At 52.0% G+C, this 24,538-nt stretch overlaps 7 protein-coding genes across 7 annotated transcripts; 4 read left to right on the forward strand and 3 right to left on the reverse strand.

The window, feature by feature from the left end:
- Positions 1-807: 807 nt before the first annotated feature.
- GT037_005332 (opaque-specific abc transporter cdr3) lies at positions 808-7,245 on the forward strand (the record flags this gene model as incomplete). Its single annotated transcript, XM_038930379.1, has 8 exons — positions 808-1,325; positions 1,375-1,642; positions 1,693-1,962; positions 2,014-3,546; positions 3,595-3,922; positions 3,978-5,472; positions 6,034-6,941; positions 6,995-7,245. The coding sequence occupies 8 exons, from the start codon at positions 808-810 to the stop codon at positions 7,243-7,245; spliced, it is 5,571 nt and encodes a 1,856-aa protein (XP_038787329.1).
- Positions 7,246-7,740: 495 nt separating this feature from the next.
- Positions 7,741-9,321, reverse strand: GT037_005333 (basic proline-rich protein; the record flags this gene model as incomplete). Its single annotated transcript, XM_038930380.1, has 5 exons — positions 7,741-8,376; positions 8,441-8,742; positions 8,807-9,086; positions 9,146-9,237; positions 9,291-9,321. 5 exons carry the CDS (start codon positions 9,319-9,321, stop codon positions 7,741-7,743), a joined length of 1,341 nt encoding a protein of 446 aa, XP_038787330.1.
- A 1,905-nt stretch (positions 9,322-11,226) lies between these two features.
- Positions 11,227-14,013, forward strand: GT037_005334 (uncharacterized protein; the record flags this gene model as incomplete). The annotated part of the gene is made up of 7 exons (XM_038930381.1): positions 11,227-11,430; positions 11,484-11,522; positions 11,570-11,602; positions 11,656-11,773; positions 11,817-12,638; positions 12,704-12,778; positions 12,830-14,013. 7 exons carry the CDS (start codon positions 11,227-11,229, stop codon positions 14,011-14,013), a joined length of 2,475 nt encoding a protein of 824 aa, XP_038787331.1.
- A 382-nt stretch (positions 14,014-14,395) lies between these two features.
- On the reverse strand, positions 14,396-15,309 carry GT037_005335 (10 kda heat shock protein; the record flags this gene model as incomplete). The annotated part of the gene is made up of 3 exons (XM_038930382.1): positions 14,396-14,420; positions 14,495-14,778; positions 15,229-15,309. 3 exons carry the CDS (start codon positions 15,307-15,309, stop codon positions 14,396-14,398), a joined length of 390 nt encoding a protein of 129 aa, XP_038787332.1.
- A 44-nt stretch (positions 15,310-15,353) lies between these two features.
- GT037_005336 (uncharacterized protein) lies at positions 15,354-17,395 on the forward strand (the record flags this gene model as incomplete). The annotated part of the gene is made up of 3 exons (XM_038930383.1): positions 15,354-15,381; positions 15,428-15,607; positions 15,657-17,395. The coding sequence occupies 3 exons, from the start codon at positions 15,354-15,356 to the stop codon at positions 17,393-17,395; spliced, it is 1,947 nt and encodes a 648-aa protein (XP_038787333.1).
- Positions 17,396-20,175: 2,780 nt separating this feature from the next.
- GT037_005337 (uncharacterized protein) lies at positions 20,176-22,212 on the forward strand (the record flags this gene model as incomplete). Its single annotated transcript, XM_038930384.1, has 4 exons — positions 20,176-20,441; positions 20,494-20,692; positions 20,742-20,943; positions 21,035-22,212. 4 exons carry the CDS (start codon positions 20,176-20,178, stop codon positions 22,210-22,212), a joined length of 1,845 nt encoding a protein of 614 aa, XP_038787334.1.
- A 684-nt stretch (positions 22,213-22,896) lies between these two features.
- GT037_005338 (aldo keto reductase) lies at positions 22,897-23,993 on the reverse strand (the record flags this gene model as incomplete). Its single annotated transcript, XM_038930385.1, has 2 exons — positions 22,897-23,746; positions 23,806-23,993. The coding sequence occupies 2 exons, from the start codon at positions 23,991-23,993 to the stop codon at positions 22,897-22,899; spliced, it is 1,038 nt and encodes a 345-aa protein (XP_038787335.1).
- Between the last annotated feature and the right edge of the window lie 545 nt (positions 23,994-24,538).

Genomic DNA, 24,538 nt, shown 5'->3' on the forward strand with positions numbered 1-24,538 from the left:
CGCTGGCTTAGATGCTGCACGACAGCTTTTTGTTGCGCGTGGCGCGGCCTTTGTCGTCGTTCTACATACTGACATTCTTCTTTGGCAGCGATGCATTGGTGGCAAACTGGCTCCGCTTTGTCGCATTTGATCTTTTTACGCTTGCACCGAAGACACTTCAAGGGACATTTAGCAATCTCCGCTCTCCGATCAGTGCAGGCGATGGGTACCTACGGCAAGCTTCATCGTCATTTTATGGCTGCAGCGACTTCTTAGACGCACCTCCGGGTTCCGGAAGGGTGTTCGCACGCGAAAGCGGTCTGGTCGACTAGCGAATCACCAAATGTTCTTCAAAATTGCGTATCGAGAGGAAGACGTAGATGAGGAAAGAGCAAGGAGCCCGCGGACATTCGGGAAAGCGCGGTGTCCGGTTAATTACGTACTGCCGAGAATCACGAACACCACCCATAGCACTCGGACCAGGATCGCCAAGTTTGCCGACTGACCTGTGTTGGACATAGTTGCGAAGATATGACCGTTCAGCATCGTGATTCATTCAATAAAAGGAATGTCGACGGACAGTACTTCAGAGCTGTTTCGATATCGCTATCTGATATCTTCCCTTGCCTATACAGGGCCAGCACTGTTCGATCCGCACAAGAACTCTCTACTGTAAGTGCATTCATTCATACATTCATGCGATAGACTCACGAACCCCGACTGATAGTGCTACTAGTGCTATCCTTGACCAATAGCATTTCTAGTGATATATCCACATCCTGGTCACGGTTTCGTCAAAGTTCCTTGAACGCGCATCTCTATTTGAGCATGTTAGCTGGACTAGGCTTCACTGAGACACAAGTGGTCAAAGAAGAAGCCCACGTTGACCGCTTGAAGTTGGAATCAGACGCTAGCTCCAACTCTACAGGACCTGACGACAAGACCGAAGCCCAACAAGAAGCGCAGCGTGAAAGAGATGTTCATGAGCTTGTGCGCAAATTTACAACACATTCAGAACAGCAAAATGTTGGCTCACCCTTTGCCGACGATGTGCACCACCGACTTGACCCCAAGAGCGACCAATTTCGTGCCAAAGATTGGGCTCGATCATTTTACGACTTGCGTTACAGTAGTGAAGAAACGATTCCCCGTGTTGCCGGCGTCGCGTTCAGAGGCTTGAATGTTTGGGGCAAAGGCTCACCAACAGACTTCCAGTCGACTGTGGGGAATACCATCCTCAAATTGCCTGCTTTATTTGGAAGAGGAACACAAAAGATCGAGATATTACGGGATTTGGATGGACTGCTCCTTCCGGGAGAGCAATTATGTGTCCTTGGACCCCCTGGGTATGTTCAAATATTTTCGAACACTGCTATATGATCTAACACTCAGTAGATCGGGATGTTCAACACTGTTGAAGACTATCGCCGGCGAGACCCATGGTTTCCAAGTCAGCCCCGACTCGTATTTAAACTACCAAGGTGTGCCAGCAAAAGATATGAACTCCGTGTTCCGTGGAGAAGCAATTTACACCGCAGAGGTTGATGCGCACTTTCCTCAATTGAGTGTGGGTGACACGCTGTACTTCGCTGCTCTAGCTCGAGCACCCCGTACCATACCCGGTGGTATCAGTCGCCAGCGCTACGCTGAACATCTACGAGATGTGGGTATACCTACTCGAGCCCATATGGACTGATCACTGACCTCTAGTAGGTCGTCATGGCCATGTACGGTATCTCGCACACGTTAAACACACGCGTTGGCAACGATTATGTCCGTGGAGTCTCCGGAGGTGAGCGCAAGCGGGTAACGATTGCTGAGGCCTCTCTCAGCTTTGCACCTCTCCAACTGTGGGACAACTCGACTCGTGGTTTAGACTCAGCCAACGCGGTGGAGTTCTGTAAGACGCTGAGGACTCAGTGTGACGTCTTTGGTGCAGCTTGTGTAATCGCCATCTATCAAGCTCCACAAGCCGCATACGAGGTTAGTTTCCAGTAAGATGCGACCAGAGAATGGTTTGGCTAACTCCTTCAGGTTTTCGACAAAGTCACTGTACTGTACGAAGGCCGTCAGATCTACTTCGGACCGTCGAACGAGGCGCGCGCATATTTTGAACGTCTTGGCTTCGAATGCCCTGCCTCCCAGACTACGCCCGATTTCCTCACCTCAATGACATCCGCATCTGAGCGCCGCATCCGGAAGGGCTTCGAGAACACCACGCCCCGTACCTCTGACGACTTCGCTCGATGCTGGAAGGAGAGTCCCGAACGTCAACGGTTATTGAAAGAGATAGAAGAATACAACAACACCTATCCTCTCAAGGGTGAGCAGCACGAACGCTTTGCGCTTTCTAGGACAATGGAGAAGTCCAAGAAGCAACGACAGAAGTCGCCATATACTCTTTCATATTGGAGGCAGATCCGTCTCTGCATGTGGAGAGATGTGCAGAGACTCAAAAACGACCCGAGCGTTCTTCTGACTATGCTCATCGTCAATTTCTTCGAGGCACTCATCATATCGAGTATCTTTTACAACCTACCTCAGTCGACCGCATCCTTCTTCAAGCGTGGCGGAGTTTTGTTCATGGTCGTGCTGCTTAATGCTTTCGGATCTATGTTGGAGATTATGAATCTCTACGCAAAGCGTACTATCATTGAGAAACACAATCGCTATGCCCTGTATCATCCCTCGGCGGAAGCATTGTCGTCGATGATCGTGGACCTGCCGTACAAGATCACTAATAGTCTTTTGGTCAACACGACATTGTACTTCATGTCCAATTTACGTCGAGAGCCCGGTCCGTACTTTTACTTCCTGCTCGTTGGGTTTACCACAGGTCTCTCCATGAGCATGTTCTTCCGGCTGTTCGCTTCGATGACGAAAACCCTCGCCCAAGCGCTCGCTCCTAGCTCTCTCATCCTGATCATGCTTGTACTATACACCGGGTTTGCTATCCCGGTCCAGTATATGCAAGGATGGGCGGGCTGGTTCCGATGGATCAATCCAGTTGCGTACGGCTTCGAAAATGTCATGGTCAACGAGTTCCACAATCGAACATTTGCTTGTTCGTCCTTCGTACCCTCTGGACCATCGTATGAGAACGTTGCGCCTGAACAGCGAGCATGTGCTGTGCAAGGCTCCCAACCAGGTCTAGACTACGTCAGTGGTACTGCATACATCGAGACTGCCTTCAAGTATAACTACAGTGAACGGTGGTCCAACTATGGTATCATCATAGCCATTACAGTCATTCTCTTCCTTGCTCACTTAGTCATGAGCGAGTTGGTTGCTTCCGAGCGCTCTAAGGGCGAAGTGCTTGTGTTCCGACGTTCCAAGATGCAGAAGACGGCGAAGAAGAACGGTGCTGACGAGGAAGCCGGTGGAGCAACTGCCCACGAGGGTGAGAAGATCAGCCGTAACACAGAACTGGAACCCGCAATGCAAAAGCAGGTGTCTATCTTTCACTGGGAGAAGGTTACATATGAAGTCCAGATCAAGGGGGAAATCCGTACTATCCTGGATGGTGTAGACGGATACATCAGGCCGGGCACCCTGACAGCTCTCATGGTATGGTAACCGGACTGCTTCTTTGTACTCGAGCTAACAGTCCTGCAGGGTGTGTCAGGTGCAGGTAAGACTACACTCCTCGATGTTCTCGCGAGTCGAACGACCATGGGCGTCATTGGTGGTAACATGCTTGTGGACGGCCGTCAGAGAGACGAGTCTTTCCAACGACAGACCGGCTACTGCATGCAACAAGACATACATCTGGATACATCCACTGTACGAGAGGCTCTGGAGTTCTCTGCATTGCTCAGACAGCCACCGGAGTATGGACGCGAGGAGCGACTCGCATATGTTGATCATGTCATTCGTCTTTTGGATATGGAAGAGTATGCGGATGCTGTCGTTGGTATTCCCGGATCTGGACTCAATGTTGAGCGTAATTATCCCCATGCTTCCGGCCATGACCCACGAGCTTCACTAACTTGATTCAGAACGTAAGCGCCTCACCATTGGCGTCGAGCTCGCCGCTCGTCCCAAGTTGCTACTCTTCCTCGACGAACCCACTTCTGGTCTCGATAGTCAGACTTCATGGTCCATCTGTGATTTGATGGAGAAGCTGACCCGAGACGGCCAGGCGATCCTCTGTACGGTTCATCAACCTTCATCCCTTCTCTTTCAGCGCTTCGACCGACTCCTTCTACTCGCCAAAGGTGGAAGGACTGTTTACTTTGGTGAGATTGGTCGCGACTCCGAGACCCTCCTCGATTACTTCACTCGCAACGGAGCGCCAGCATGCCCTGCCGGTACCAACCCTGCCGAGTATATGCTTGCAGCAATCGGTGCCGCACCCGGTGCGCGAACCGAGATTGATTGGCCTGCTGTCTGGAAGTCCAGCAAGGAGTACGCGAATGTTCAAACTGAACTAGCTATTCTTAGGGAACTTGCCAACCGGCCCTCTGCCGTCATGGACTCAGCCGACGCCAGTCACCAGGCCTTCGCAGCCTCTTTCAAGGACCAATTACGCGCTGTAGCCATGCGGTGCGCACAACAATACTGGAGGACGCCGTCATACATCTACGCAAAGGCTATCTTGACTATCGGTTGTTCTATCCTGATCGGATTCTCGTTCTTTGACAGCGACAACACCATGCAGGGCCTGCAGAACCAGATGTTTGGCGTCTTCATCTTCTTATTCGTGGTTATCCAACTCATCTACCAGATCATGCCGATGTGGATTTCGCAACGGACTCTGTACGAAGCGCGGGAGCGACAGTCGAAGACCTATGCTTGGCAAGCATTCGTCCTCTCCAACATTTTCATCGAGTTGGCTTGGAACGCTTTCATGGCTGTCTTTTGCTTCCTCGTGTGGTACTATCCTGCAGGCTTGTACCGCAACGCAGAAGCTACGGATGCAGTTCACATTCGTGGTTTCCACGCTCTTCTCATTGTCGTGGCCGTCTTCGTCTTCGCAAGCACCCTCGCACATCTGCTCATTGCCGGATCGCCTAACGAGGAGATTGCCGGTGCTATTGCCACTTTGATAACCATCATGCTATACGCCTTCTGTGGTATTCTCGCTGGACCCAACGATTTGCCTGGTTTCTGGATCTTCATGTATCGCGTCAATCCCTTTACCTACCTGGTGTCGAGCTTCATGTCGACCACGCTAGGTCAAGCGCCCGCTTATTGCGCCGACTCTGAGTTCCAAACTTTCTTTCCACCACAGGGTCAAACTTGCGGCGAATACATGTCCGAGTATATTGACATGGCTGGTGGCTATCTTCGAGACGCACAGGCGACCGGACAATGCGGGTTTTGCCAGATGGACTCCACGGACCAGTTTCTTACGCGTATTCACGCGGATTGGGACACGCGCTGGAGAGATTTTGGTCTACTATGGGTATACATCGCGTTCAACATGGCGGCGGCGATCTTCCTGTATTGGCTCTGTCGCGTTCCGAGGACGAAGAAGGGGAAGAAGAGCTCGTAAGCGGCAGACGCGCTCTGTCGTAGGGACGCGTCGACGAGTCGTGACGCGTTGATGTTGCGATCATTGCATTTAAGGTCTTCTAGGGGTTTGGCGTGCAGTCATTGATCCCTTCTTTCTCTGCGATCCCCTTCCGGAGAAGGTAATTTCGTTACTTAATAGCGCGCCCGGCATGGTCGGGACCACGGTTCCGTGATGTCACAAGCAACCACCTATTTCCGCTGACATCACGAAAGCCGTGGTCTCTTTGTTTTCACCCTTAGACCGAATAGTTTGATTTAGAATAATACATAGAGGTTTCATTTCATGATGTTGGCTTCGATAAGCTTAGTTGTCGTTACGCTGCACGCGAATCTGGGGTAACCGCATCCTTCACGCCTGCCGCGCGCCATGTCAACCAATGGAAGGAGCAGCTCGGGACAACAACACCAACGTCAAGAACGAGATGGCGTCATACCGAAACGTGAGCCAGGATGGTCAATTGCGATCAAAAACTTCAGCCCACAATGGTATTTCTATCGTAGCAAGGAAAACCATGGCCGCCACTAATCATGAAGCAGGTTCACGGTATCCATGGACACGGGCGTCCTGTCAATAATAATGAATCTTCTTCCCTGGCAATTCCACGGCCTAGGCATCCTCGCAACGATCATGTTCGTCTTCAATCTCGTCTTGTTCACGGTCTCTACCCTCATCTCGCTGCTACGCCTCGCGAAATTCCCACGCCACGTCAAAACGCAGACACTCTCCCGCGAAGAAGAGCTCTCGTACCTTGGCGCACCAGCCATTGCGTACTTGACACTGGTAGCGCAGGTAACACTCACATGTTCCACGGCTTGGGGGTATAGCTGGACCGTCTTTGCCTACGTGTTGTGGTGGATTGGTCTTGTGTGGACAGTGTCACTGTGTGGTTTCCAAGTCATTGTGCTTGCGAAGCGGAATATCACTGTTGATCGTCAGCTCAGTCCTACGATTCTGCTTCCGCTCATCTCTGTCATGACGCTTGGTACGACGGGCGGTTTGATTGCGAATTACTCGGTTGGACTGAGTGCTAGCATGGCAGTTCCTGTCATCGTCACGGGATACATGTGCATTGGCTACGCCTTCTTCCTTGCGCTCCTCTACTATGCGTTCATTGCGCATAAACTCATCGCTGTGGGTCTGCCTCCACCGATGAAGATTCCCAGTCTTGTCATCACAGTGGGACCTGTTGGTCAATTCGCCACGGCAATCCAGACGTTGAGTTCGGCTGCGAGTACGAGAGGGATGTTTGGAAGTTACAACCAAGGGACATGGTTGCAATCCAGTGCAGCGAGCAGTGTGAGTGCAGCAGCGATATTAATCGCGTTGTTAGCACTGGGCTTCGGGTTCATGTGGATTACCATGTCATGGTATATCGTGGTTGAGGCTCTTGTCAAGAGGCAGCTGCCATTCAGCTTAGCGTGGTGGAGCCTTATCTTCCCAATGGGTGAGTCCTTCTCTCGACACTAATAGTACACTGAACTGACCAAGACATCTTAGGTGTTTATACCACCGGCCTCCTTAACCTTTCAATCTCCCTCAATTCGACCGCTTTCCGTGGCTTCACTACCGCCCTCCTCATATTCATGTTCATAATCTATTTTGTGAACTGGGGTGGCACTTTGTACCGAATCTATACCAAGCAGGCGTTAGGGGTGCCTCAGCAACGAGAGGAAGAGGATGAACAAGCAAAAGAGAAGAAAGAAACAATGGATCGATATGTCGTGAGGAATGGAGGGAACACAGTGTAGCTGAGAGCGGGCCAGAATCATGTTAACAATTTAATCTTAATACTTTTCACATATGCTAAGCACTAAAAACTGCCACATGATAATTAATGAATGTGGCCATGGAGTACTGCAGAGCAAACATTGGAAGAATGATAACGCTTGTAGTTCATACAGACAAGGTTTGACCGTTCGAACAGTATATTGTTCAGACCGCAGAAATGCGTAGCTACTATGACACTCACTCCAGCAACTCAACAGATTGTACCCTCATAGTAAATTGTTGATTTGTCCAACGCACTCATGTACTTGCTATCGCATGCGAAATACCCTCAAGGTGTTTCTTTGCGAGTTACACATACACTTTGATTTCAGCGATCCTCCCTAAACATCTACAACATACCATAAAGGCACCAAACCCCATTAACGCCAAGGCTAAACTTCAATATCTATTCCTAAACCGCTCTGGCCAGCAGCAATGCAACAAATCGCCCAGAAGAACCTTTTTACGAAATTCGCTCATTCGAACGCGCTCAAATCCAATGGCACACTGCTGCCTCGTCCAGCGCGGTATCTTTTTTGTCCGCCAGTGAATTCTCTCGGTCGTGGAAACTGTGATTCGTCTTGGAATCTCCACCTCAAATCGTGAATTGGCCTGACCCTACCCTTCTCCCTTCCACCTCCTCCGGAATGAGAGCTCGTTGGACTCTTTATGCTTGATCCGCCGTTTGTCAAGGTGTACGAGCTCGGATCCATCATCGATCGCAGGGGTGTTTGAGACGCAGGTCGGCTGATTGGGGCACTGGGTGGGGGAGAAGGCGCGGGTGCACTGGGTGGCGCTGCTTGAGGTGGAGGAGGCGGTGGCGCAGCAGGCGATGTGCGACTGTAAGCATTGCGCGCGGCGGTTTCAGCCAGAGAGGGCGTGTGTCCGTTCGATGGAGGCGGTGGTGGTGGCGGGGCGGGCGGGGCGGATGGCGCGCGACTATCGTATTTGTACGGGTCGTATTCGTCGTCATCGTCATGTGCGCTCGCTGGGGGAGGCACGGACGGCGGAGGAGGAGGAGGGGGGGTTGATCTCGAAGGCGGTAATGGCGGTGGTGGAGGAACAGCAGTTGGTCTAGGGGATGTAGAAGTCGGTGGCAATGGTGGTGGTGCCTATAAGCCGGTACACGAAGTCAGCATGTGTTTCATGCGCAGTTTGTACATGACCATTTCTTACCGGAGGAAGCGAAGGGGGAGCCGGAGATGCTCGAGCGGCAAGATTGGACGGTTTGCGAGATGAGGGAGGGGGGATGGGTGGTTTTTTCCCTAGAGGTAACGGAGGTTTGGGCTTGCCGCTTATACTTGAGGCTACCGAGTTGGGTCTTGAGTCTTGGCCCCGAAGAGCGTTGAGTTGCGGTCTGGTGTTCATAGCTGGTGGTGCGGGAGGTAATGATGAAGGTGGTTTGGGTGCTCCTGAGCCTCTATTCGACTCAGGATCTGAAGCATAGGACGGAGCTTCTGCGCCGGTCTTGACACCGCCTGAAAGATGCGAATACAAAGTCAGCGCATGTCTCACATGTAGTTGGTAAATGGGAGTTGTTACCTGACTTTCTTAGCTTCGGCATTCCTCCTGCGAACAGTCCTCCCAGCTGCGGGGGCGCAGCAGGCGCATCTCCAGTATCACTATTGCTTCTTGCTCGGTTCCCTGGCGCCGCAAGACCTGGGACTGCCGGTGCCTTGCCCATTGTCGGAATTGCAGGTGCGCCCATGGCGACTGGAGCGGGCCCGTCACTCACTTTGCCAACGATAGGCGCGGATCGATCGTTGACCACTGTGACTTTCTTCAATCGTGCGCCCTTTGCAATGTCGCCGAGGAGTGCGCCCTGTGATATGTTAGTCATGACTGCGCGCCGTGCCAATCTCTCGCGAGGATGCGACATACTCGTCCTGCACCTGAAGCAGGTACTTTGGCCCCAGGTGCCTTGCCAGGCGGCGGCGGCATACCTCTACCAGCTCCCCTTCCCATACCCGGGGCTAAATACACAAAGTCAATACGTGTCTTAGCAGTTCCAACAGGGACAACTTACGTGGAGGCGGCGGAGGCGGTGGTGGGGGCATTTTGATTGTTTATCTCGCGCGTCGATGGTAGGTTTTCAAGCTTTGCTAGTGACGTGTTGGAAGACTATATGCAGCTTTGCTGCCTGGTCGTGTGCGTGGGCATACAAAGGGTGGAGTGGAGTGTCCAAGTAAGATGATCGATCCTCTTGGGCGTCGTCACTGCTTGGCACTCAATCCTCGCCGTTCCGCCTTACGTCAGCAACAGCTACGCGTGTCGATACTTCCTTCTCGCCGCTTCCATTACTTCCATATCATCTTTGCTTCCGAAGTGCAACCTCAGCGATTATTTGCTATCTCCGGCTAATTGCGATACCTTGGAGTTTGTAAGGTCTGGCCATTCCTACTATTCAAAATCTAAAGGTTTAAGATTTCCTACTCTCTCTCTCTCTCTCTCTCTCTCTCTTTTTACGTATCCTCTCTTGCCTAGGCCTTTTCAAGATCTTACCTTTCCAATCTTATTTCCGTAGTTCACTTCTTGACTACTGTACTCCTTGCACTACTTAATCTCTCTAACGCTGTCCGCTTCATGGTGCCTATTCAATTCTGCACCCTCACACCTGCTATTCCATTGTTAGCCCCACGATGTGCACTCGCTATAATCCCAGAAACATTTCCGCATTATTTTGGCACCATTTTCGCCTTATTTGCTCTCATATGAGCACATGTGTGGAGTTGTCGAAACAGGGGTTCTATAATGCTAGCGCGATTGATGCCTAAGCTTGCAGACCCTGTTTGGGCAGTGATAGTACAATAGTGACCGTAATTGGGCAGATGTCATACGTTCTCTCCTAGATCATCGCAGTCGCACTGGGATAGCCTGTCAGTTGTCGGCTTGAAACGCGCTCAAGATTGCGTTGACAGCGTTGATTCGGATTGCGAGGCACGTGCAAAGGAGGGTAAGACCATTCTAGGGAATTGGTAAATGCTCTCTCTCATCGCTGAGAATATACCATTTTTTGCTGCCCATGCGCTTTAGCGAAATCGCATGCAGTAAATCTTCATCCTCAGCCCTTTCTGCTCTGTACCACGACCAACACCTTAACCCCCGAGTTCGTGATCAGTTCGGCCATTTGCTCACTATTGCAAACTGACTGCAGGAAAGATTGCACCCTTTCCCTTCCTTTACTCCTCGCAGAGTAGATGAGGTTTCCTCTTCGATACCTGTCAGCTCCTAGCGGAGACGTCAGCTCACCCCCGTTGCCATAGCTCTTAACTGAGTTGAGTGACAAACCCGCTGCCCTTCCTCCTCAGAAAGATCTATCCCTGGCGAGTCTTCAAAGTTGCTTAGTCGTGGCTACTATAGTTGGGTCTCTTCATCTAAATTCTTTTGTCTTCATCGCAGTTGCCTAACCAAAATGATCTTATAAAGAGAAATGGATCTTCGCCGCTCTGGGATCCAATATTGTCGGGCGATTGGGCCTTTGTGCAACCTTCAGGCATACGCAGTAAGACGCCCTTGTTTACAGCGCTGCTCCGTCATCTATCGGTTGACAGTAGCTGTGACAAGCTCTTGATAGCACGTAAGCGAATGACCTGACGCCCTATACAGAGAGAAGAATAGAGAGGAGCCAAGCCGGTAAGCTTTCTCGCGGTCCACAATGGCATGGAGTAACAAAACTTAGAAAAATCACGACTTCACAGACTTCCAAGTTATCTATTCATGGACGTAACATTCCGGTAACTCTGTTGTGGTAAGCTGAAAAGAAGAGCTTGCGTCATTGCGCCAGCCCCTCCAAATCATCACACACGAAGTGGGGCAGGTGTGGCTGCGTCATTTTGCACAGCCGCTTATCCGTAATCGCAGACAGCTGACTGAACAGCAGGGAAATAGTCACTCGCAGGCTCTTACTGCGCTTCTCTACGATACCATCTTACTCCTAGTTCCACTCTTGTAATATCGCAACCATGGGAATTTCTTCACAACACGTCCTGCTCATCGCTATTGCGATCCTCGTGCTACTACCCGCCGGCGCTGATGCCTTCGGCGCGGGCAACATCGCGAGTATCTCGAAGATTGAAGGCAAAAACTGGCGACATGGCGACATTGAAGACATGCTCGCGACGGTCGCGTGTTTGAAAGGACACAAGTGGAAGAGCAACATGATCAAGGTATATCCAAATGGCAATGTTACAATGATTACCACGACTGACCTTCTGTGTAGCGTGTGTACTTTGGCAACTGGCTACGCGATTACTCACAGGTGATTCCAACAGACTGCGCGACGCAAGACTGCGCTGACTGATTCAGGCTGTTGATGTGGGCACGTTGGCCAAAGTTCAAGTACGTGTTACGGCAGGATTTTTTCAATCGGTCAACAAGCTTACGATTAGTAGGGCGAAACCATTCGCGTCCTAGTCTGGGTCTTGTCTTTCATGTCTTTTGGCTATGCAACTGGAGAATTCGAGGTTACAGCCGAGAGACTAGGTGTTTATAGGCCCGAGGAGCATATCGGTAAGCGAACTTGAACCTCTTCACTTGCTCGTACTAATGGTAGTTCAGACAATCCTGTGGGTAACCTCAGTTTGCACATACGTGTGTGTTTTGATACTAACATTCTCAAAGAAAGACTATGCCGATAATGAAGACGCAAGAAAATACGACCCTCGTCTTCGAGGACCAGTATCAGAAGCTGAGCTCGCGGTGGATCCAAACACCGGTATGAAAAACTACATTGCCAATGAACATGGCAACTGGGCTACATCAAGCGGATATGTGAAATACTCATTTGCGCGCGCCATCCACTTCGGCCGCCTTTATACCCACGGATCATCAGGTCAACGCGGACGAGACGAGGATCTATCGGAAGCGCTTCGCTGTCTGGGTCAAGGACTGCACTGCCTCGAAGATTTTGGAGCGCATACTAACTATACCGAACTTGTGCTACGCGAGCTTGGTTATCACAACGTTTTCCCTCATGTGGGCGTACAAGCTGGCATTAACCTCCACGGAAAGCACACATATCCGCTCGTAACTGGCACATTTGGAGGTGTTGATTTCTTCCATTCCGTGCTTGGAGAAGCCAATGACCACATAACTCAGACTGAGATTGATGAAGTCAACACTGCTCTCGTAGATGCGGTGTCTGGTGGACCTGGTGGACAGAGAAGCGGACCCGGAGGCCAGTCGAATGCTTGTGGGGGGTTGATCGACGTTCTTAGCAAAGTGCCTGGTACTGGGGATCTCATCAGACAAGCACAGGATCTGCAGGCCTCTTCAGACGCACAGGCTGCAGAAAACGCACGCGGAGGTTACGGCGACTACAGCTCTTCCAGAGCTGGACCTAACACCTTCGATGCACCACCTGGATCCATGGGCGGTAAGAACTGTTCCTGCACGAACTGCATATCAGACATGAACTAACTTGGTATGCGCACATTTTAGGACCCCCAGGACCGGATATCCCAGGCACGAACACGGATCCAGCCACCATTATCCCTAAGATTTATCCTATCCTGGGTAAGAAAACTTTGAAACGTAAACTCAGAGACGCGAGCTAACCCGTCAAAGTATTCCGCGACAACGTTGTCCGCAGCATCTCAGCCATCATCTCCAAGATCCCTGGATTAGAGAAACTGATCGAGACCATCACCGAGCGCGTCACTCTATTCGTGCTCTCTCTGCTGGCACCTTTCATTCTACCAATCATCAAGACAGCGTCATCACAGCTGAAGAGCGGTTCCTCTGCTGTCATCGACTCAGCAGCCAAACATCAGTTTGAGGTCTGGAACGACCCCTCGTCTACCAACCCAACCCACAGCATGTTATCCAAAGATCACTTCTCGAACGTCTTGAACCCGCCAGCCGGTCAAGTCGCTGTAGCGATCTTGCAGTACGTCGCACCTCGCGTGATCTACGCTTGGGACCACCCAGATGTTCCTGTCGACGAAGTTCTGAACGACTGCATGCGCGTTTTCCACCACCCAGCACTTCGAGACCCGCACTGCGAAGTACACAACGAAATGTTTAAGGTCGTTGAGAAATGGGCCCGCAACTACCACGGCAAAGATTTAAATCAGGTTCTGTCTTCGGAATCCGTCAAGGCCGGGCACAATCACAGTGGCGGGAACGATCACTCCACAGGCCATAGCCATGGGGCGGTGAATATGTCGAGCTTTGGAGGTCACAGCCATGGCAGTGGAGGCACCCACGGCGGTGGCTATCCTGGCCAACAACAGTCCAGCGGATCTAATGACCTTCTTGGTTCCTTGACCAGCAAACTTCCTGGTCCCCTTGGTGGTATGCTCGGCAGCCTTGGCGGCAGCTCTGGAAAAACTCGCGACATGGACGATAACTTCTCTGCTTCCTCTTCATCAGCACCAGCACCATACCAGCCGTCACCGTCGCCGCAACCTAACCAGTGGGCTGGTTTCCAACCCTACCAGTCATCGTACTCGGGTGAAGCTTACCAACCGCCCGCCGAGTACAGCAACGCGGTACCTTCTGGCGGATACGGATGGGGTCAGGGTCAGTACTCGGGAGGCCAAGGTGTGGAGCCTAGCTATACTGTTCCGACAAATTACCAGCAGGGGTACGAAAATTATAACACTGGGCCAGGAGGCTTTGCTCAACCACCAGCTCAACAGCCACCTCCGGGATCTTATGGAGCATACGGACAGGGCGGTGCATACGACCAGGGTCCGTCAGAGGGCAGTGCAAGGCAGTGGGGCAGCGGCGGGAACTCAGGATGGTAGTCGCCAGTGCAGATATTCGAGTGTCGACTAGGGCCAGTGTGCTTAAAGTCCTCGGGGGTTCCATAGATTCATGAAGAATGCAAACACGACCTTTCGGTCTTGTCATTACGGCAAAGGTAATAGAGTAGAGATTCTTGTTTCAATGTTTCTTCCCCACATTCCTTCAGCAACCTCATATCTTTGAATTTCGACGTCTTGTAAATACATGCATCGAAGAGTCGCTTTCCAAAACAGATTTCCCCAAGCCAGATGATATGCCAAATGAACGCCGGCCGTTATGCTAGCGTTTCGCGTTTCGTGAATCTTTGGATGGTATTGATACAAGATAAAGGATGCAGTCGTTCCGTCACTTTTATTTGGCAGATTATGACTGTAACCCAATTTACTCGTTGATCTTAGCCAGGAGCCTAGACATCAAACGTTAGTCGCTATCCTACAACATGCAGTCGCATCCGCATCCGCATATATGGTGTAAACGTACTCGTGGTCCCGGAAAAGGCTCAACTCCTCTTCGCCGACCTTGATGGGGCTTCCGCCGAATTGCGGGATCAAGACCTTGTCGCCAGGTTGTACGCTGGGAGTGACGCGCTTTCCATCTTTGTCAAGCATGCCAGGGCCGACGGCGAGGACCTTGGCCTCGTTGAGCTCCTTGACGGCAGTCTCGGGGAGGAAGATGCCGGTTGCGGTCTTGGCTTCGGGCTTGATGCGCTGGACGAGGATGCGGTCGAGGAGAGGCGCGATGCTGCGGATGGACTTGATTGCGGACTATGAGGAAGATTGGTCAGCTTGGAGTTGCGCGTGCATGTGCATGTGCAAAGCGTGTGGTGGGGTGAAAGTGGTCGTCGTGCTCGGTGCTCGTATAGTCTGCATGAGAGACACATTGGAACACGGTTAGTACATACCATCTTGACGGATTACAGTAACCGTATATCACGAAGAAGCGAGGGAGACTAGAGTTGCGCTGGCTTGTAGAGTAGAAAGATGTCGATGAGAGATCAACACGAAGATGAAGATGTTGTGCTTTGCCCTTCCAGAAAATTCCATGTCCGTGCACTTACCTCGGAACAAGCTGCGGAATGCTTCGCATCTCGCGCATTACCAGAACCAGTAACTTTTTGCTTCGGCCCTCACACTCTTTTCATCGCCAGTGCATCGGCCTTGAGTGCTTCATATGTGGAGAAGCAATGCCCTCAGATGCGGGCATTGTTACCATACTGCGAGACGGAGCCATGTAGCTAGGATATTCCGACGAACAAATTCAACAAGAAGCTTGCCAATTGGCAACGATGAGTTCATGCTGGCTATGCGAGACGGTGTCTTGAAGGAGGAACAGAGCCATCATGCAGCCACAAAGCATCGTTCAGGCAAGTGCTACCTACGTCTCCTGCAAGCATAGTTGACTAACGGAACGCAGGTGGAATAGGTATTGCCATTAGTGGGGGTGTCGACTCAATGGCACTTGCCGCGCTGTATACACAGTCCCGAAGAAAGAACTCTGAGCTACCCAGTGCTCATGGATTCATCGTGGATCACCGAGTGAGACCCGAGAGCACTGAGGAAGCCGAATGGGTTGCATCGCAGTTGCGCTTGAAATGTGAGATACAGCACATGATCTTTGCCATGTAAACACTAATGCTGTCTAGTTGACATGGACTCCACCATTCTTCCCCTCACATGGCCCGACGGCTTCAACCTCAAGGACGTGAGGCGATTCGAAACCGAAGCGCGTACACTTCGCTACCAAGCACTAGGCCGAGCATGTAGAGACATGAAGATCGCACGTCTCATGGTGGCGCATCATGCAGACGACCAAGCGGAGACGGTCATGATGAGGCTGGCGAATAACAGACTGCGGTCGGGGCTCCAAGCAATGCAGCATGAAGAGTGGATACCAGAGTGCGAGGGCATGTATGGTGTGTACCACAGTGGTGAATATCAGAAGCCAAATCGCAACCTAGACATACCGTTCCCTGTTGAGCGTGGAGGCATACATATTTTCCGGCCACTGTTGACGTTTGAGAAGACAAGACTTATCGCAACGTGTGAAGAGATGGGTGTGGCTTGGGCAGAGGACAAAACAAACCAGATAAGAACGCTTACATCCCGCAACGCTATACGGCATATTTACAAGAACTACAAACTCCCAGGGGCTCTGAGCGTCAAGTCGCTGGTTGATGTTTCGCAACATATGCAAGAGCGCATTAAGCGACATAAAGCCCTCGCCAACCAACTCTTCGACAATTGCTTGATAAAGCTCGACATACAGACAGGCTGCCTTGTGGTCCGATTCCCTCCTTTTTCCGACCTACTGCCCCAGCAAGGCTATACCGAAGCCGACAAGATCGATAAGACCTACGCGAAGGACACAGCATATTGCCTGCTAGAACGTGTGGCAGAATTGGTCACGCCCAGCTCCAAGACGCCTCTAGGGCCGCTCGCTGCAACCGTTCATCGCATCTATCCCGAACTTGAGGACTTGGAGGAAGATGAGCAGATTGGACACTGGAATGGGGTGCGAAAGAAGAACTACTGCGTCTACAATCTGTGGTGGCGTTTTTGGGACCAAACTTCGCCATTTGACAAGCATGAGCACCAAGAAGCAGGCATCGATTCGTCTTTACCTCATCCACGAGAATGGCTGCTCACGCGACAACCCCTCGATGCACACGAGATAACAGATACTAAGAATCAGATCGTCTATCCCCCGCGGACGCCGCCGAGAGACAGAGAATACAGACTAGTCGATGGCCGTTACTGGATCCAACTGAATAACCGTCTTATGTACGACACACTGATCATGCGCATCTTCTCGAAAGACGACATGCACCACTTACCAACTGCTCAGCAAAACAAAACTCTGATGCTGGAGCCTGACGAAATTCGTCCCTACCGCTACATCATGGCCGCCTTCGATCTACTGAAACCAGCCGACCTACGTTTTACCCTGCCTGCCGTTTTCCGAAAAGACGTCCGAACAGGTAAGGAAACTCTAGTAGGGTTTCCAACGCTCGACGTGAGCCTCAACTGCATGGGAGCACCAGACTTCTGCTCGTGGAGCGTGCGCTACAAAAAGATCAACTTTGGGTCACGATCGGCGGCTGATATCATTGTTCCGGGTAGCACCAGAAAGGACATCGTTGCTCACGAGATGAGGGGGAGGGTGGTTCTTGAAGGTGTGGAAAAGGCACGGGAGGCAAAGGGACGGAGGCAAAAGAGGAAGCAGTACCATGAGAAAGTCCACAGCGACACCCACAAAAGACACAAGCGCATGGTACGTTTTGACGGAAGAGACAGCAGGAGAAGAGAGTGGAAAGCAGCTGCCGATGATGTGCAGAGAAGTATGCAAGCAGAAACAGATTCACTAAGCTTTCCAAAGGAGTAAAGTAAAAGGTAGGATATGTACCACAATGTAGCAATTGATACCCTATGCATTTGGATATGGTGTATCTTGGCTAGACTTTCCAAGTGCGGTGAGGTGAAAGAATTGTCCCGCAAGGCTAAAGCGATGACGTCGTGGGGATAGACACGTAAAGTGCATCCAGCCAAATGGGGAAGGCAGATATCGTGGGTGCCGTCTCCACCAACGCGCATCGCGCTCCTTCCCCGCCCTGCAGCGGCAGTCGAGCGCCATTGCTCTGAGCTTATGAGCTTATTTTGACTGCTATTACTTTGCAGACCGCCTGCAGTAATGGTATTGGCTTTGTCATTGATTTTACACGGTGCATGGTTGGCTTATCTCGACTGGTAGGCATGTTGCATCGATCGTGCAGACAGAAGACGGCCCCATGTTTCCTTGACTCAATAACGAAGTGCACCCCAGCAGGGCGGGGAAGATTACCAGACTAGGGCAATGGAGTCGTGTTGATGTAGTGCTGCAGATACTTACACAGTACCTGACACGTGGTGCGAAATGTGGAAGAAAACCACAACCTCAACAAGTGTTGTATGGCTTGCTCGTAGTAAAAGTAGTCCTATACGCTATTGACGTTGACTCGTGCGGTGGATCCCGGCCGGGAGTCTTCGAGTAGCCACAAGCTCCGCGCTCCAGAGAGAAGCGAGAGTAGTCAGGGACAGAGATCCACATTATTTTCGATCCTCAAAACCCTTTGCCATGTCTCGATTGATTGTTCAGATGGGCTATCCACGTGTCAAAGCCATAGAGATGGTGGCTTGTAAGATATTGATTAATGTGTGGAGTCTGCTCGTGGCAAACTTCTTAATGGCATTTAGCGTTTCAAAGTCATGAAACAGAGCGCGACATGACTTGGTGCACAAGGTCGCTCGCGCCAGGCACAACGCCGCACGGAAGTGGTCAGCCTCTTGTCGCCAAATTTGCGCCCGGGTATCTGTGGCGGTGAGTGAGACGCGGATTGGATACGGTCATAATTATTGCCAGGGAGATCGTCTGCGGAGTTTTATCGAGTGCTCTGTGCGTACCGTGGTGTTGGGCAACAACCGCTGATGACAGGATGCAGATCGCAGTGGAATTTCTTTTGCGCGTCTCAGGTTTGACAGCTGTCGACATGTGTGGAGAGTTGCTGTTTAGTTGCAAGATGGGCGACTGTCTTGATACGAGAGATATGTAACAGGCGGCTTTTGGGTGTGGGAGGCTAGTCTATGGTGCTGCCCGTAGTTGATGCCCCTTTCACGTGAGTGGGAATATTGAGCCGGCATAGCCCTAGCACACTGGCCAGGTGTTTTCGGCTGATCTGAGATGAAAGGCGACAATTCTGAAGAGTCAGTCCAACTTTAGCAATTTTCACTTCACCCGCTGTTGTGGAAAGCGGTGTCTGCAATCTCGATAACGACGATCAATGCTGTGATAATTTGTGCAAAGTGGTAGAGGGTACCTAGGTACTGTCTTGACGCCATCGAAATGCCAGCCTCGTGAATATTTCGAATCAGAGAAAAGCAAGTTAAGCGTGCGTGAACGCCAGGAAGACCAAGGATGGCGGCACGTAGTCTCTTCGGCTGCATTCGCCAGTGTGAAGGTTAGCAATTTGGGCGCCAGGGTCTTGACGCCTTTTTGTAAACGGGGATCACGCTTGGAGGGTGGTGGCGTGGCGCGATTCGTTACGTGCAGGCCGCTAGAAGTGTCTAGCCTTGGATGCTCAGACGTGCTTGGCGTGGCGCCAAAGGTCGAGTTGTGCAGAGTTCGCGATGGCGCGACCAAAGACGGCTGTGGTGTAGCACAGAGTTGGAGGAGTGGTGACAAAGGTGTTCACAGCAGCCGTTGAGCCGCCCTTTTTATTTTGTGTCGAGTGAGGCTCGAGAAAGGCTCGGGTGATGATGTGCATGTTGTGGATTGGCTGCAGAATAGGGATGCCGATCACGGTTATACTCATCATGGCAGATGGTGCCAAAGCTGGATGTACAGTGTAGTGATGCTGACGGTTGATGGATGACAAAGGCCTGGCTGGAGACTCGATGCCCTAACAGATAGCTACATGTTTACCACGACGGCGCCGGTTAATCCTGTCCCGTCGCCGCCTAACCGTGTCTCGTGAGCGATCAAAGATAGCAGAGTCTCCTGCTCTTTCCTAGGGTTGGCGATCTCTTGAGCAAGTGGTGAAGAGGGGCAGACAGATCATGCGACCACGTTCCAAGGGTCTGTTGACCACGAGCTTATCAGACGCGTGGGCGCCAACCATAACAATCCGCCATGTGCCGATGAGCGACACAATCCAGCTTCTGCTCACCGTGGCCTTGTTACTGAACGACGGGTTGATGCTGGATGCACAGTCGCTGTTTCAGAGCTGCTCAGTGCATAACGTTGGTGAATGGTGCTATTCGGGCGGGCTAGGTGCAGGCGGGTCCGTCTAAGTGGACGTGCAGCCGCGAAAGCCAATTTCGTTGCTAGCATCCCTGCCTGGCGAACCCCTACCTAGCAACAGCCCTCACCTTAAAGTTCTCCCATTCCTTGATCGTCTGAGATTTTCTATCCTTCTTTCCTCCTCACCGCCCTTCACATCCTTAACAAGGTCGTGCCTGCTTGTCTGCCGCTGCACTTTGCGAGCGTAGAACTTTCCCTTTCCGTACATCTTGTAATACCCCAAACATTGAGCTTGCCTCGACAACACTCCTCTTTTCGAACCCACTTACCTCCCCCCCCACACACACACACAAACACTTCCGCTCCCAAAACAAACAGCAATACACAACATGTCTGCCCCCGTCGACGCCCCTAAGCCGGTCGAGGTCCCCGAGGTTGGCACTGCTGGCACCGTTGAGCCTGCGCCAGCACCAGTTGTCGCTACCGAGCCTGTTGTCGCAGCGCCAGTAGCAGAGGAGGCGCCAAAGACGGAGGAGGTGCCCAAGACCGAGGGCGAGGCCACTGCCGCAGCGCCAGTTGAGGAGGCCAAGGAGGAGAAGGTGGTTGAGCCCATCTACAGCGGTGCGCTTGGCTACAAGGCGCCCGGCCTGAAGAAGTGAGTCTTGGAGCATGTCACCGCCGACGATGGTTTATTGACAAACCCGCAGCGCTTTCCGCTTCGCCAAGAAGTACTTCTGGTTCGGCGAGGAGCCAGTTGCCGCTGACAACCTGAGGGAGTACCTCCGTGGCGAGAAGCCCGAGGTTGCCCACCCCGTTGCCGCGTGGTCCAGCCAGACCGGAAAGGGTCTTCTTTTCTTCGTCAAGCACGCTGACCAGAAGGAGCACCCCGCCGGTGTTCTCAACTTGGTACGACACAACCTCTGCCAGACAGGAAGCCACAACTAACATGCATCAGGCCTATGCCACTGATCTCGCCAAGGACGGCGCTGTCGCTTTTGCCTTCAAGATCTCTGGCCACAAGCACACCTTCGAGGCCACCACCGCTGCCGAGCGCGATGGATGGTTCGTCGCCGTTGAGAAGGCCATCACCGAGGCCAAGGCCTCCAAGGACACGATCGAGTCGAGCGAGGGCTACAAGGAGAACAAGGAGAAGATTGGTAAGTTTACACTTTGTCCAGGTCGCGTCGCGTCGAGATGGCACTAGTGGACGATCTGGCCGTGTTGCTGCAGTAGGCTAACATGCCGCAGGCAAGCCCACCGCGCTAGCGGGAGCTACATCCTCCGCCCCCAAGAAGAGCATGGACGCTACCCCCAAGCTCGCCGAGGGTGAGACCGCCGCCGCTGGTGAGCCCGTCGCTGCTCGTGCTGGATCTTCCTCCAGCTCCTCTTCCGACGAGGAGAAGCGCAAGAAGGCTGCTAAGAGCAAGTCTCGCTCTGTCTCCCGTGGCAAGCGCGCCAGCCTCTTCGGCGGCCTGCTCGGAAAGAAGGACAAGGAGCCCAAGGAGGAGACCGACGCCGTCAAGACCGAGCCTGAGGTCAAGACTGAGGAGCCTGCCGCTGTTCCTGCCGTCGTTCCCCACCTTGACGAGATTCCTGCCACTACTCCCGTCAACGCCAACGATGTTACTCACCCCGCTGAGACCACAACCGAGCCCACTGCTGCCGTTGTCGCTGCCCCTACTGAGGAGGCTGTCAAGGTCGACGAGGCCGCTGCTCCCGTAACCCAGGAGAAGCCCAAGCCCCAGAAGCGCGGCTCCATCTTCGGATCTTTCGTCGAGAAGCTCAAGTCTCCTACCACCGAGAAGAAGGAGCATGAGGCTGGTCTCGCCGCCACTCCCGTCAAGGAGAACGAGACCATTCCTGAGGCCTCCAAGCCTCTCGAGGAGGCCCAGGTCGCCGCACCCGTCGTTCCTGAGACCACCACCACTGCCACTGAGCCAGTGACCAAGCCTGAGGAGGTCAAGGCTGTCTCCACTCCTTCCAAGGAGAAGGACCACTTCAAGTTCGGAAAGTTCTTTGGCTCCAAGGACCGTGCCAAGTCGCCAGCTCCCGAGCCCAAGGTCGACGCTGCTGCTCCTCAGATTGCGGACACCACCGCTGAGCCCGTTCAGGCTGTCGAGCCTGTTCCTGTCGCTGAGACCAAGGTCGAGGCTACCCCAGAGACTGAGGCTCCAAAGCAAGACAAGCGCAAGTCGTTCTTCGGCAACCTCGGACGCTCCCTGTCCAAGGCCACCGGTAACAAGGCGCCCAAGGACAAGAAGGAGGCTGCCAGCCCCGCTCCCGTCACCGAGGAGGAGACTGCTCCTGTCGTTGAGGAGAAGAAGGAGGAGGAGACCGCTGCCCCGGTCGTAGCTGATGTTCCCGCTGAGGCCAGCGTGGCCGACGCTTCGAAAAGCGCCAACCCGACTGTCGCTACAACTGCGTAAGGTGTGGTGGGAAGATGTCAGCCTTTGCAACGACAGCCACGACGGAATGACGGAAAAGCAAAGACAACGTAAATCCCTTCTTTGACCGCCCGGCCAACTCTGATACCCCCAAAAATCTGCTTTGGATCTCATACATGGATTCAGGCGTGTTCATTTGGATCAAGTTTCTTCACATATCCCCTCTCATTCGATTTCTCCTTGCATCTGGACCAACTCTTTGTCACTCTCTTTTGTGGATGGATCGCGATGGTTTAGACTGATACCACTTTAGCTGTTTCTCTCGTTTTGATACCACTGGCGGATCTCGGACGCACCTTGTTTTATCGCGCAATACCCCGGATACCCTCTGCGTACCGCCTTGTTAGAAGGAGTACACAAGCGGCCACTAGGGCACACATCGACGTAATAATCTCTAATAAACTGTCGTTGCTCTTAACCTGATTGTACATGTGCAGTGTGATGTCCTAAGATCTATGTGTCTACACTGTGCTGTGTGAATAAGCCTTGTTCAGAATGTGGGCTTATGTCCGTCTCGCGTATGAATAGAATGCGCTTTCTGAGAACAACCATAGTGGCAATTGTGTTCACAACTTAGCCAAATAAAGAAGCGGTGGTTGACTGCTTATTGCACGCGTGGATATCGATTCCAGTGATGACATGTTCTACATGGTACACCATATTATCTTATTTCTTCTTGCCATCCAGATCCGAGTAGAAATTCCAACTAAAGTTAGCACTCGGATCATTGAACCTCAACTTTTTGTCAATCTTGGCAATCTTCTCAACATCCTCATTGGGCAATTCAAAATCACCCTCCAAATTTGCCTTGATCCTCGACTCCGTCTTACTCTTTGGAATAACAGAGTGGCCCATGGCAATACCCCAAGCCAGCGCAACCTGCGCGCCTGTCTTACCATGCTTCTTTCCTATCTCAACGAGCACCGGGTCGTCCATGAGTTTGTTCATATTCTTCCCGGAGTCGTAGATTTCATTCTGGTTTCCAAAAGGTGAATACTGTGTTACATGGATGCCTTGCTGCTTGTGGTAGTCGGAGAAGGCGTTTTGCTGGAGGTAGGGATGACATTCTATCTGATGGACAGCAGGAACGACGCTAGTTTCCTTGATCAGCCGCTCGAGTTCACTTTTGCTGAAGTTGGAAACGCCGATAGCGCGGGCTTTCCCACTCTTGAAGCATTTCTCCATGGCTTTGTATGTGTCGACGTAGTCGCTGTCGCCGGGCTTGGTCTTGCCGTTGGCGTCTTTCGGGAACATCTCTGAACTGCGAGCGAAGGGAGAGGGCCAATGCATGAGGTAGAGATCGAGGTAGTCGGTTCCCAGGTCTTTGAGCGAAGCGTCGAGAGCAGCTTCTACGTCATCGGGGTGGTGCGAGTTGTTCCATAGCTTAGTCGTGATGAATAGCTCGGAACGAGGGATGCCAGACTTTTTAATGGCGGCGGCTACTGCCGGTTCGGTGCCATAAATGCGTGCTGTATCAATGTGGCGGTAGCCGGACTTGAGGGCTATGGTGACGGCTCTGATGCACGTGTTAGTGAACGTCACGGACGGCTTCCTGTCGACGGCAGGGAAGCTTACGGCTCCTGAGCCTCCTTGTCCTGCCATGTTCCAAATCCAACAGCTGGGATCTTTGCGCCCGTGTTGAGCGTAAAGGTTGTGCCATTGTGTGCCATTCTGACTTGTTGTGGGTGAAGTTGTCGCGTTATTTGCGATAGTCTGTTTGTGGATGTTGTGCGTAAGGAACGCGAAGCAGATGATGCAAGCATGTTGACGCTACTCGTATTGTTTAAACATACAATGCTGTTCTCTTACTGGGTTTTTATGGTACTCATATTAAGAGGAATTCGTCGTCATGACGGCCTATGTTACCTCGGGGAAAATGCCGATGATGTCACAGGGTTCACGGCACCCATCACGGTATCGGTAGATGATGTAGTGACTTTTGAGCTAGATGAGACGGCATCGAACATTTGATACGTTTGTTACATGTGTGTGCACCGAGTAAAGAAAAAAAAGGGATAAGTCTTCTGCTACTGAGCAGACGGCAGGGTAGTTACTGCACGGTGCGTTTACAATGGCAAAAAAAAAAAACCTGGAGTATCTGACTGCAGCCAGACGAATGCTGATGAGAGTGGGACTCGAACCCACGCCACTTTCGTGACCAGGAATATATGTTAAGGTAACCTTAACCTGGCGCCATAACCAACTCGGCCATCTCACCTAGGTGATTTTTGATGGTAGATCGGCTGTAACATCTATATATATACTGTTGAACAGATCAATAGGCCATGATCAAAAGTGCGGGGCAGTC

The sequence above is a fragment of the Alternaria burnsii genome (assembly GCF_013036055.1).
Source record: "Alternaria burnsii strain CBS107.38 chromosome Unknown 740, whole genome shotgun sequence".
In the NCBI taxonomy this organism is placed as follows: Eukaryota; Fungi; Ascomycota; class Dothideomycetes; order Pleosporales; family Pleosporaceae; genus Alternaria; species Alternaria burnsii.